This window comes from Quercus lobata, chromosome 2 (assembly GCF_001633185.2).
Source record: "Quercus lobata isolate SW786 chromosome 2, ValleyOak3.0 Primary Assembly, whole genome shotgun sequence".
In the NCBI taxonomy this organism is placed as follows: Eukaryota; Viridiplantae; Streptophyta; class Magnoliopsida; order Fagales; family Fagaceae; genus Quercus; species Quercus lobata.
In genome coordinates this window covers 17813832-17825803 of record NC_044905.1, presented here as the reverse complement: position 1 = coordinate 17825803, position 11972 = coordinate 17813832, and the positions used below count along the sequence as shown (strand labels likewise).

At 43.1% G+C, this 11972-nt stretch overlaps 2 protein-coding genes across 2 annotated transcripts; one reads left to right on the top strand and one right to left on the bottom strand.

Annotated features, from left to right (window-relative positions):
- Positions 1 to 1693: 1693 nt before the first annotated feature.
- LOC115977869 lies at positions 1694 to 4581 on the bottom strand. Its single transcript, XM_031099893.1, has 3 exons — positions 4129 to 4581; positions 2730 to 2856; positions 1694 to 2585 (listed from the first exon to the last, which is right to left on the bottom strand). Exons 1-3 carry the CDS (start codon positions 4190 to 4192, stop codon positions 2225 to 2227), a joined length of 552 nt encoding a protein of 183 aa, XP_030955753.1. The 5' UTR covers positions 4193 to 4581; the 3' UTR covers positions 1694 to 2224.
- Positions 4582 to 6195: 1614 nt separating this feature from the next.
- Positions 6196 to 7539, top strand: LOC115960440. The gene has a single exon (XM_031079351.1). It carries the CDS (start codon positions 6196 to 6198, stop codon positions 7537 to 7539), a length of 1344 nt encoding a protein of 447 aa, XP_030935211.1.
- The last annotated feature ends 4433 nt before the right edge of the window (positions 7540 to 11972 follow it).

The following is an 11972-nucleotide window of genomic DNA, read 5'->3' as shown; positions in this document are numbered from 1 at the left end:
TTCCAAGCAAAGCCTGGTTAAACAATCCAATCCTTTGAATCCCCAGCCCACTGACCTCCACTGGCAAACAAACCTTATCCCAAGCAACTAAAGGATATTTAAAATTTTCCTCAGAAGCCCCCCCAATGGAAATTCCTTTGAATCCTTTCTAATCTAGTCGCCACAGCTTAATCACCCATTCTAGAGCTCAATGCTCAAACTATGCAGGAATTATTTTGGATGATAAATCAAGAATTGAGCCACTATCAATCAGCACATATCAAGAAATTCCTTTAAAATCTTTTTCAATAAATATTATTACTTCTTAAAAATTCTTTAAAAAAGTACGTTATCTATAATATCAGCAATTCTTTACAAATTAATTTGTCGAACAAAGAGAAAGAAACGTGAATTGTTCTTCCCTTGTTCTTTGGAGCAAAACACTTGAATTTTACTTCAAAGCAGACAATAAGGATTCGTTTGGTTGGGAGGATGGAAAAGTGGGTAGATAGAAAAGATTTAGTTTTCCCTCCATGTGTTTGGTTGAGGGAGTGGAAAAGTGGAGAGATAGAGAACTCTTTTATTTGGTTGAGTAAAAAAGTGAGAGAATAGAAACTGTAGTTTGAAAAAATTTACTCTCATGCCCCTAGAACATAAAAAACTATTTTTTAATAGTTTATAAAAATTACTTTTTTTAATTACTACAAACTAACAAAACTAATAAAACATATGGAAAAATAACAATAATAATAATAAATGTTTCCGTTTGATATGAAAATAAAAAAATAATAATAATAATAAAAAAGAAAAGAAAAGAAGAAGAAGAAGCAATACATGAAACAACGCCTAAAAAAAAAAGAAGCAAAAAGCAAAACATGAAACAAAGTCAAGTTCAACGCCAGCCAGAAACAAAAAAGAAGAAGGAAAAAAAAAAGCAACATTAAATAAGGGGAGGGCAGATGGGTAGTTTCCCATCAAACCCACTCCCTCCCCACTTTTCTCTCTAGTTTTCTTCCCAAATTGGGGAGAAGGGTTTCCCCACACCCATTCACTCATCCCCAACCAAAAACCCTCCTCTCTCCTATTTTCTCTCCCCCTTTATCATTTCACCCAACCAAACATACCATAAGGAATAGCTATGGGAATAGATGGAAGCCTACAAAATAGTTAAGGACTTTATTGTGACCCAAACTTGCAAATAAGAAAACAACATCATTATTATAAGACATCAAATGGGAGGGCCACTTTGGTAGGGTTGTAACATTCATGAAATTTTATTAATTTGAGAAGCTGCAACTGCTTGACAAGCAACCCTTTGGCTACTTCTCAAAAGCCGCCTACAAAGCTCAAGCAGCATTACAAAGCAGTAAAGAACCCCTTACCAGAAGATTCAACAATGATGGAATGGCAAGAGGCACAGATATTGTACCAGTACCAGCAGATTCATTATATGCAAAAAGCAATTGGCATCTTATTAAAAAAATTAAATGGGAAAAAAAAAAAAAAAAGGAAACAACATAGCATGCAACACAACCTACATAGGACATACTGAACCTACTGACAGGTGTGCAATATCCATGTCGTTGTCATGTTGATGAGACTGATTTTTTTTTTTTTTTTAATGATAGCTACAACAGGGGAAGGGAGATTTGAACGCTAGATGTCTCCATTAAAAACATCAAGAGGTGTCAAATAATTAAGTTATAAGGCTCTTGGCAACTGAGGCTGATATTGAGCTCAAATAAAAATTTTAAAGCTTAAGAAAAATGAAGCAGGAACTAACACAGTCCAACATTCTCATTGAGAATGCCCATTCAATGAATCAACAACCTCAAAACCATCCACTATCTGAACAATTTACTACACCAGACCCAGAGAATGATTCTTGTGCCAAAGATGAAGTGCATAATCAAGTGAACAGAGTGCAAAAACAATTGAAAAAATACAACAAATATGGCATAAATGGAAAAGTAAAAGTATGGCAGTACCCAACTATTGCATTGGTTGACAATGTAGGCCAACATTTCACATAAATGCATAAAGACATGTCATAACATAAAGAGATGAATGGCACAACAAAACTCCAAACCCAGTTACTATGGTGTCTAGACTAAAGGATTGGAGCTACAACCATGAAAGATCAATGTTGCCCAGACAGGAGAAATTTATCCACAATATGGCTACCTCGTTAGTAAGAACCACCAGGCAGCTTAACATAACAAAAAGAAAGTGCGACAACTCAACTTCACAGAATTTGAGGAACTAAGTTATGGTCAACACCTCCATCAATGCAAGTTCCAAACTCAGCCAAAAGCAACAGAGAATTATCCACAGCATGAGTAAAATAAAAGGTGTCTAATACCTTGATGGCACGTTTTGTTATGTCTCGCACAAAGAATTGCGAAAAGCTTAGCTTCAACACATGAAATGAAACAATTGCTGCTCTATACAAAGCCAAAAATGGACCAAAACGAGGAACAACAGAAACACTTTTTCCATAAGTTCCAAGAGTATGCCCAAATTCGCTTTCTAGCAATTCCTTCCTCAGCTTTGCATACGCTGCCGATGGGCTTCCACCATGCACACTGGAGAAACCTGTCGAAAATCTGCACCAATATCTCTAAGCTGAAGTACAACAATCATGGAGACATAGAAAAACTTCAAAGAACAACAATGAATCATTCAGGAATTGCTGTACGCAAAACATAAGTGTCAAGTTTTCGCAAAATTTAAGAAACCAATCCACTTACGAATTTCGGAGCAACAGCTGTGATGGAATCCAATTATCTTGTCTTCTAACAACTTCAATTTCTGTTTGACATCCCAATGACATGCATTTCCGCAAGATAGCCACAACAAAACTATCATGGCGTGAAGCTGCAGGGAAAACCAAGTGAAGTGGCAAGACTAGTATCATGATCCATGCTGGCAGTAAAGATAGTAAGAGCCAAGTGACAACAAAGGCCATGGCAGATAAACTAATAAGGATTGTATTTTTATTATGAAAAAAAAAATGTTGCAGACCACACACCCAATTGATAAAAAGTATTATTGGGAAAAAAATTTATCTCCAAACCAGTTTGAAGGCAACTTCCTCCAACCCACTATATGGCAATTAAAAAGACCATCCACATATACTTTTAGTCACGTGACATTTTTAATGAGTCATGTGATTTATTTAAATAATACACATGGATAATTATATATCGCCACGCAGTGGGTTGGAAAAGATTCCTCCTGGAAAACTTGTCCATATACTAATATAGAAAAATTCCATTAATTAGTCAGAAAACTCTGTCAACAATTCCATAATTCAGATTAGACTAAATTAATTTAATTCTATGAAAACAACAGCTCCAGCTTCATGGGCAGGGTGGATCCGACCAGCAAACTGGAAATACAAATTGGATCTCTAACAGATTCAATTGATGAAGCCTTTTGTAACTTCACAAGAATCACAACATACCCAACAAATAAACATTAGTTCATGCAAAAAAAGAGGACAACAAAAACAAGAAATAAGTAAAGAAAGAATCAAACAATGGGCGGAAATTAGTCCCGAATTTCATTATCCAAAATTTTCCACTTCGCCTCACATTAAAGCCTTCGGAACGACCACTTTTCTAATACTTATCACTATAGAGACACATACTTGAATAAACCATTAAGCACCCTAGAAAACCTCAGCCACATTCCAAACCCTGACTCTTACAACGCTAGTTGTTTGAAACAAAATTCCAAGAAAGTTACAACAACACAAAGTTCAAGCAATAAGCCAATAATAAATCAAACCATAACCTATAAACTAGCCCCTAGAAATTCCACTAATGACATTAACAAATTTAAAATTATATTCAAAATATCACTTCGCTTAATAATCCATACAAATATCTTGTCCATGTTGATCAAACAAAAAACAAACAATCTAATGTCTATTATAACAATAAACCTAACAAAAGCTCTCGTTTGATTTCCGAGAAACAAAATTACATGGAAACTCAATTCTCACAGTAATTTTAACCTTGTGTTTTCATTTATTGAACGTGTTTTGAATATTTTGAGTTCCTTTTTTCTATTCCTACATTTTCTCAAGGATAAAACAGAAGCTATAATATATACAATGCAAAGTAAATAGAAGAGGATTGGTACTTCTGGAGAGTACTGCGACATTGCGGTGACGGTTGAGACTGGCAATAGTAAAGACATTCCTCATTGGCTACCGGAAGATATTAGCTGAAAGAAGATTGGGGCAGAGTTGACGAACCCATACGAGAGCGAGTTTGCAACGCAGGTGTTTGTAGTAATGCGCAAGCGAAACGAGAATTTTGAATTGAGAACTCTCTCTCTCTCTCTCTCTCTGTGGTTGATTTGATTTCACATACAAACAACAACAGTATTCTGAGTATTTGTGTTCGCGTGTAACAGTGAGAGAGAGAGACGGTTTGCTTGAGAAGTGAGAAAACGGCCACGTATGGTCTACTTGGCACCTCTAGAGCGAGACACTATTATTTGACCTGCCTGTAGTAGAGCAAGGAAATTTGGGATTCTGTTCGGCCTTTTTGCGAACGAAGGAAAGGAACAATGCTGTTTTCGATTCTATCATTCCTTCTTTATTTCTTTCTTTCTTTTTTTTAACGTCCAAGTTCATATTGGGCCTTGGACCATGAATCAATGATATGGGCCAAGGGTCCAACCTTCACATCAGCAAGAGCCCCGGCCCAAACCCACAAATAACTATCAATCTGAACTGAGTGTTGTCCGGACACTTAAAAGGCAGACTGCGTACGCCCCGCTCACGGGATGCTCGGGAAACCATTTTCGGGCACTATGTACATGCTCGGTCACATTGCCTGGTCACATCGCCATTTAAGTGCTCAGCAGAATCTTAGGAAACTCCGCTGCCAAACACATTTACTGAAGTGGGAACCGTTCCCAAAGCCACTCGTACCTAAAAATCCACTTAAGTTCATCGACATTGGACCTTTCTTTGCACTAAGGGAGAAGATAATGATGACCACCCCATTAACAAAGGCTATAAATAGGAGAAACGAATGGATAGTTAGAGGATGCAATTCTGAGGAAAGAAAAGAGTGAGAGAGACAGAGAGGAGATAACATTAAAAAAGAGAGAAAAGTGATCTCATTGGGGCCCTTAGCCTAGGACAACCCAAGGTAGGATACCCAAACCCACCAAATAAATAAGTTGTGAGCCCAAATAGTGGTTTAGCCCAGCAAGCCCGTCTTTGGAGCCTACAATTGGCGCCCACCGCGGGGCTCTCCTATGACGTTGTAGTTCTAGAGGGACTCAAGCTCGGGGACAATGTCTAAAAGGCATTCGGGGGACCATGCGAGAACCGAATCCGTAGGGTCTTCTCTGGGGTCAAGTTGGCGAGAGCGCAGACAAAAAGAACGAGAAGATAGGGGGCATGACCAACTAGAAGAGATGTCTGGCACAGGAAAGGGGTCATACCAAACCCAACGGACGGTTTCTGGTGCTACGGGACGTAGGCAGAGGGAGGAACGGGATGAAGAGCTCGAACGGCTCCGCAGACTAGTCAGGGGTTTGGAGCTGGAGGTGAGAGGTAGGCGCCAGGGAAGAGACAAAAATGACCAACAACAGGAGGACGGGATTGGGGGAAATAGATACGGAGAGGGATCCAATCAGTCTGGACCTTGACTACGGCGAAGTCATTCACATTCCCGGGAATCCCATCGGTACCAAAACCGTTCACACTCAAGAGGGTCTCGACGAAATAGGAACTGATCTCCCTCCCGGGAATCGGGGCAACGCCGAGACCGTTCACATTCTCGGGAAAATCAAGTGAGGGACTCACTCTCCCCGGAAGAAAGGCAACCTCGGAATGCTACCATGAGTCGTGCTCTGCGAAAAGTAGCTCAGTCCTTGTTTTCAAACGAAATCGAGCGAGCCGAAATGCCGGACAGGTTTGCCCGCCCACCGTTCAACTGCTATGACGGGAAGACTGATCCGGTAGAACACGTCAGCCATTATATTCAGATGATGTCTTTACATACTCATAACGATGCGCTCATGTGCAAGGTATTTCCTTCGAGTTTGGGACTGACTACATTGAGGTGGTTTAATGGGTTACGGAAAGGATCCATACGTAGTTTCTCCGAGCTGATTCAAGAGTTCGAAGTCCGGTTTGTGACGTGCAACCGAGTACCTTAGTCAGTAGACGCGCTTCTCTCAATGAAAATGAGGGCGGGAGAGACTCTCCGTAGTTATGCCAGCCGATATTGGGAGCTATACAACGAGATAAGCGGGGATAACGAAAGGGTCGCGGCAAGCACATTTAGGATGGGGTTGCCCGAGGATTCCGGGCTACGAGAGTCGTTAACCAAGAAGACGCCCGAAGGCATGCGGCAGCTTATGAGACGCATCGAGGAATACAAACGATTAGAGGATGACCGGCTGCAGAGCAAAGGCAAAGCGCCGATGATGAATTGTCCCCAACAGACAGGTTTCCCGTTCTGGCCTCGTGGGGGTCTGGCGATTCAAGAGCTGGCCGCACAGATGGGAGAAGTGAGCGTGACATTTAAGGAACCGGCACACAGGATTCTTGACCGGATCAAACACAAGCCGTATTTTCGATGGCCGAACAAGATGGGAGGGGACCCATCCAGAAGGAATCAGAATCTGTACTGCACTTATCACCGAGACAAGGGTCACACCATTGAACAGTGCCGGGTATTAAAAGATCACCTCGGGCAGCTAGTCAAGGTCGAGCACTTAAAGGATTTCGTGCTAGATTCGGGGGACAGAGTCGTAGGGCAAGATACCCGGCAAAGGGGAAACCCTCTCCCACCCCCTGTGGGGGTAATTGAAATAATCCATGTTGCACTGGAGAAGCTCATTGTAGGAAGGAGGAAAGGAGTGTTGACAGTGGTACCGGTAGAAGGTAACCTGGGTCTACAGTCACCGGGTAAGAAGATGAAGTTTGCACGGGAGCCCGTTTCGTTTGACGATGACAATTTGGAAGGGACGATTCAGCCACATGATGATGCATTAGTGGTCACAGTCCGGATAAGCGGCTTCTTAGTAAAAAGGGTGATGATAGACCAGGGAAGTGGGGCCGATGTGATGTACCCTGATATGTTCAAGGGACTCGGTCTAAAGAAGGAAGACCTTACGAAGCACACTTCACCCTTGGTTGGATTCGATGGCAAAGTAGTGATTCCTGAGGTGCAAATCTCTCTTCCCATGATTATGGGAGGGAAAGAGGTATATGTGACGTTCACAATAGTAAGTTCATTTTCCCCGTATATTGCCATCCTAGGAAGACCATGGATCCATTCAATGAGGGTCGTCCCATCAACACTACATGTAAAGATTAAATTTCCAACCGAGCGAGGTGTCATTGTAATAAAAGGAGACCAGCAAGCGGCCAGACAGTGTCTTACTGCCGTAGTGAACTGGAAGCGAGGGAATCAGGTCAGTCATGAAGAAATCACCAGACAACTGGTAGGAGACGAGGAGACTGGGCCGTCCGAACAAGGGCGTGTTGAACAAGAAGATACGTCCTGGAAAGACCCATTATAGCAATCAAAGGAGCCCCGAGAAGGAATGGGGGCTGGCTGCACTGAGGAGTTAGTAAATGTAAAAATACTGCCGGACATTAATAAATATTTTCAGATTGGAGCAAGCATGAGTAGCGAGGAAAGAGTCCAAGTATTGTTGTTTCTGGTTCAAAACATAGATGTTTTCGCTTGGAATCCTTATGAAGTTCCCGGGGTTAATCCCGGGTTTATTGTCCACAAACTTAATGTAGACCCCTCATATCCCCCGAAGAAGCAGAAGCCGAGAAGGTCGACCAAAGACCATGTTGAGGCAGTAAGACAGGAGGTAGAGAAGCTGAAGGAGGCAGAAGCAATAAAGGAGACCTTTTTCCCGGAATGGCTAGCGAATACCGTGGTTGTCTGGAAGAAGAACGGCAAATGGAGGGTTTGTGTGGATTTCACGGATCTGAACCAGGCATGCCCAAAGGACCCGTTCCCTATGCCAAAGATTGATCAATTAGTGGACGCCACTTACGGGCACCCGAGGATAAGCTTCCTGGATGCTTTCCAAAGGTACCATCAGATTGTCTTGGCCAGTGAAGACCAGGAGAAAATGGTGTTCATATCCCCCGATGCTAATTATCATTACACCGTGATACCTTTTGGGCTAAAGAATGCCAAGGCGACATACCAGCAGATGATGACGAGGATGTTTCGGGATAAAATTGGGCATACGATTAAAATGTATATCGAGGATATGGTGGTAAAAAGCAAGCAAGAGGTCTGACATGTAGAGGATCTACGGGGAGTGTTCGAGGTGTTGTGAAAGCACACATTGCGTCTTAATGCAGAAAAATGCGCCTTTGGAGTGGGGGCTGGCAAATTTTTGGGGTACTTGATCACCAACAGGGGGATAGAGGTCAATCCCAACCAAATAGAGGCCGTGATTCGTCTCCGGTCGCCGAGCAGCCCAAAAGAAGTATAGGTGTTGACCAGGATGCTGGCCGCTCTCAACCGGTTCATCTCAAAATTTTCAGATTGCTACCGTCCATTTTATCAGCTTTTGAAGAAGTGGAAGAGGTTTCGATGGGATGATGAACGTGAAAAGGCTTTCCAAAACCTTAAGGAGTACTTAGTGCGAGCACCGATGTTGAGTGCACCAGAGCCCGGAGAGGAATTGTTCATGTACCTCTCGGTATCTGAACATACTGTAAGTGTTGTGCTTTTAAAGGACCAAGGAGTACAACAGCCCATGTATTATATCAGCAAGACTCAAGTCGATGCCGAGACCAGATATTTGCCCTTAGAGAAATTGGTGTTGGCCCTAGTGCATGCTACCAGGAAATTGCCTCAATACTTCCAGGCTCATACCGTATATGTGCTGACCGAACATCCCCTATAGTCATTATTGAAAAGATCTGATCTCACAGGGCGAATAGCTAAATAGAGGACATGGCTCGGGGCATTCGATGTGAGGTATAAGCCGAGAAGTGCAGTAAAGGGGCAGGTATTAGCTGATTTTGTAGCAGAATTCTCTCCTAAAGGGGAGATGGTCTGTCAGGTGGAGCACCGCCCGTGGAAGGTACATGTGGATGGGGCTTCCAACACTAAAGGGGCTGGAGCCGGGATAGTCATAATCACCCCGGAGGGAATTCTCTTGGAGCATTCATTCAGGTTGGGGTTTAATGCCTTCAACAATGAGGCAGAGTATGAAGCTTTGCTTGCCAGACTGAGGGTAGTCTCACGGTTGGAAGCCTGGGATGTAGAGGTTTATTCGGATTCAAGGCTCATAGTCAACCAGGTGCAGGGGAGTTTTGAGGCTCGAGATCCTCGGATGAAAGCATATTTAGACTTGGTGAAGCAGGTCATGGAAGACTTTTGTACGGTGAAGGTGATTCAAGTGGCCCGAGCACAGAACAGACATGCCGACTCTCTCGCCACTCTGGCATCGTCAATTGCCAAGGATATTCTCCGGCTTATCAGAGTGGAACTCGTCCCCGAGCCCAGCATTAAGGTGGCAGGAAATGAGCGGGCTGCGAGAGTCAAAGTCACAGCAGTCGCAACACTTAGACCGAGCTGGATGGACCCCATCATAGATTTCTTAGCCGATGACCAATTTCAGACAATGAGAAGGAGGCCAACAAGGTCCGCAGGGTGGCTGCCCGGTATTGGTTGTCCGGAGACTGGAAACTCTATCGTAGGTCATTTGGAGGGCCATATCTTTCATGCTTACACCTAGAGAAAGTAGGCCAACTCTTGGCCGAGTTGCATGACTCAGGGAATCTGGTGGCCCCAGATGCAAAAGGACGCCGCGGAATACGTTCAGAAGTGTGAGCAGTGTCAGAAGCACGCCCCTCTGATACACCTGCTTGCCGGGCATTTGAACCCGATTAGCAGTCCTTAGCCCTTCGCACAATGGGGGCTGGACATACTCGAGCCTTTTCCCCGAGCAACGGGCAATCGAAGATTCGTGTTGGTAGCCGTTGATTACTTCACCAAATGGGCAGAGGCAGAGGCTTTGGCCAATATCCGGGACGTAGATGTGAAGAAATTCATATGGAAGAATATAATCACCAGGTTCGGGGTCCTGGACTCCCTTATATTGGATAACAGGCTGTAGTTTGACGGTCGAGGTTTCCACAAATTTTGCAGCAATCTCGGCATCAGGAACAAGTACTTTACTCTGACGTATCCCCAGGGCAATGGCCAGGCTGAGGCCTTGAACAAGGTAATTGTGAACGGCTTGAAGCAAAGGCTGGAAGGAGCGAAGGGCAACTGGGCTGAGGAACTACCCAATGTTTTGTGGGCATACCGGACAACTCCTCGAAGATCCACAGGTGAAACCCCATTCTCTCTCACTTATGGGGCTGAAGCCGTGATACCAGCCGAGGTCAACTTATGTAGCGCATGAGTTTCAGAATTCAATACGAAATAAAACAAAGGTCAACTGACGGAGCGCCTAGATTTACTTGAAGAATATCGAGAAGCAGCAACCATAAGGCTAGCAGAGTATTAACAAATGCTTGCCCGGTGTTACAACCGAGGTGTAAGGGTGAGAGAATTCAGCGTCGGAGACCTGGTACTGTGAAGGGCAGTAGGAAGCATGCGAGATACAAATGCCGGGAAGGTAGCCCAAACTTGGGAAGGACCGTACAGAATTACAGCCATTGTAGGCGTGAGGGCATATTATCTTGAAGACATGAATGAAGTACCTTTGCCCCAACCTTGGAATGCTTATAATCTTAAGAAGTTTTATCATTGACTGTCCATGCATGAAAAAATGTACATTGTATTGACTCATATGATAAAGATGCAACTAGTTCGTTCTTGCCGGGCAAATTCTTTTTATTCTCTATGTCCGGTTGATGGACACGGGGGAAGCTAAGAAAATTCAAGCGGCTAAAAAACTTTTCTAAGGACAGAAGCCTGCTTCTCGGTTCGATTCCTGTCACCGAGCAGGTGGAATCCTTACTCAATTTCCTAAGGACAGAAGTCTGCTTCTCGGTTCAATCCCTATCACCGAGCAGGTGGAAACCTTACTAAAACATGTCTAAGGACAGAAGCCAGCTTCTCAGTTCGATCCCTATCAACGAGCAGGTGGAAACCTTACTTAAACTTTTCTAAGGACAGAAGCCTGCTTCTGGTTCGATACCTATCACCGAGCAGGTGGAAACCTTACTCAAACTTTTCTAAGGACAGAAACTTGCTTCTCGGTTCGATGCCTATCATCGAGCAGGTGGAAACCTTACTCAAATTTTTCTAAATACAAAAGCCTGCTTCTCGGTTCAATGCCTATCACCGAAGAGGTGGAAACCTTACTCAAACTTTTCTAAGGACAGAAGCCTGCTTCTCGGTTCGATTCTTATCATCGAGCAGGTGGAAACCTCACTTAAAACTTTTCTAAGGATAGAAGACTACTTCTCGGTTCGTTCCCAATCACCGAGCAGGTGGAAAAATTGCTCGGAATTCCAAAGAGCATAATCCGACTTCTCGATTCAATCCCTATCACCTAACGAGGGAAAACCGCACATGCATTTACGGAAACTTTGAAATATACACAAGAAGGATAAAATATACATGCATTATCACAATTGATCGGCAAATAACACAAATCAAAATCAAGCATGATAAATCAATTTTGTCATCACCAAAACCCGGTGATATTAAGTTCAAATTTAGAAATCAAGCAAACTGTTTAAAACCAGGAAATAATTGTTTAGTCGCCACAGCCCGGCGACATGGGCAAACCAACTCGAAAAAAAAAAAAAAAAACTGTAAAAATAAAAACAAAGGAAAAAGGAAGAAGACTTACTTCTGGCTCTAAGGGAGAGGAGGATTCTGGGTTAGTGGATTGGAACGCAGGAGAATGCTCGGCAGAGAGAAATTTCGGAGTAACAGAGAGTGAAAAGTGAGAAAATGGATTAAGATGAACTATTTATAAGAGCCAAGGAAAGCATCAGTTGGTGTACAATAAGT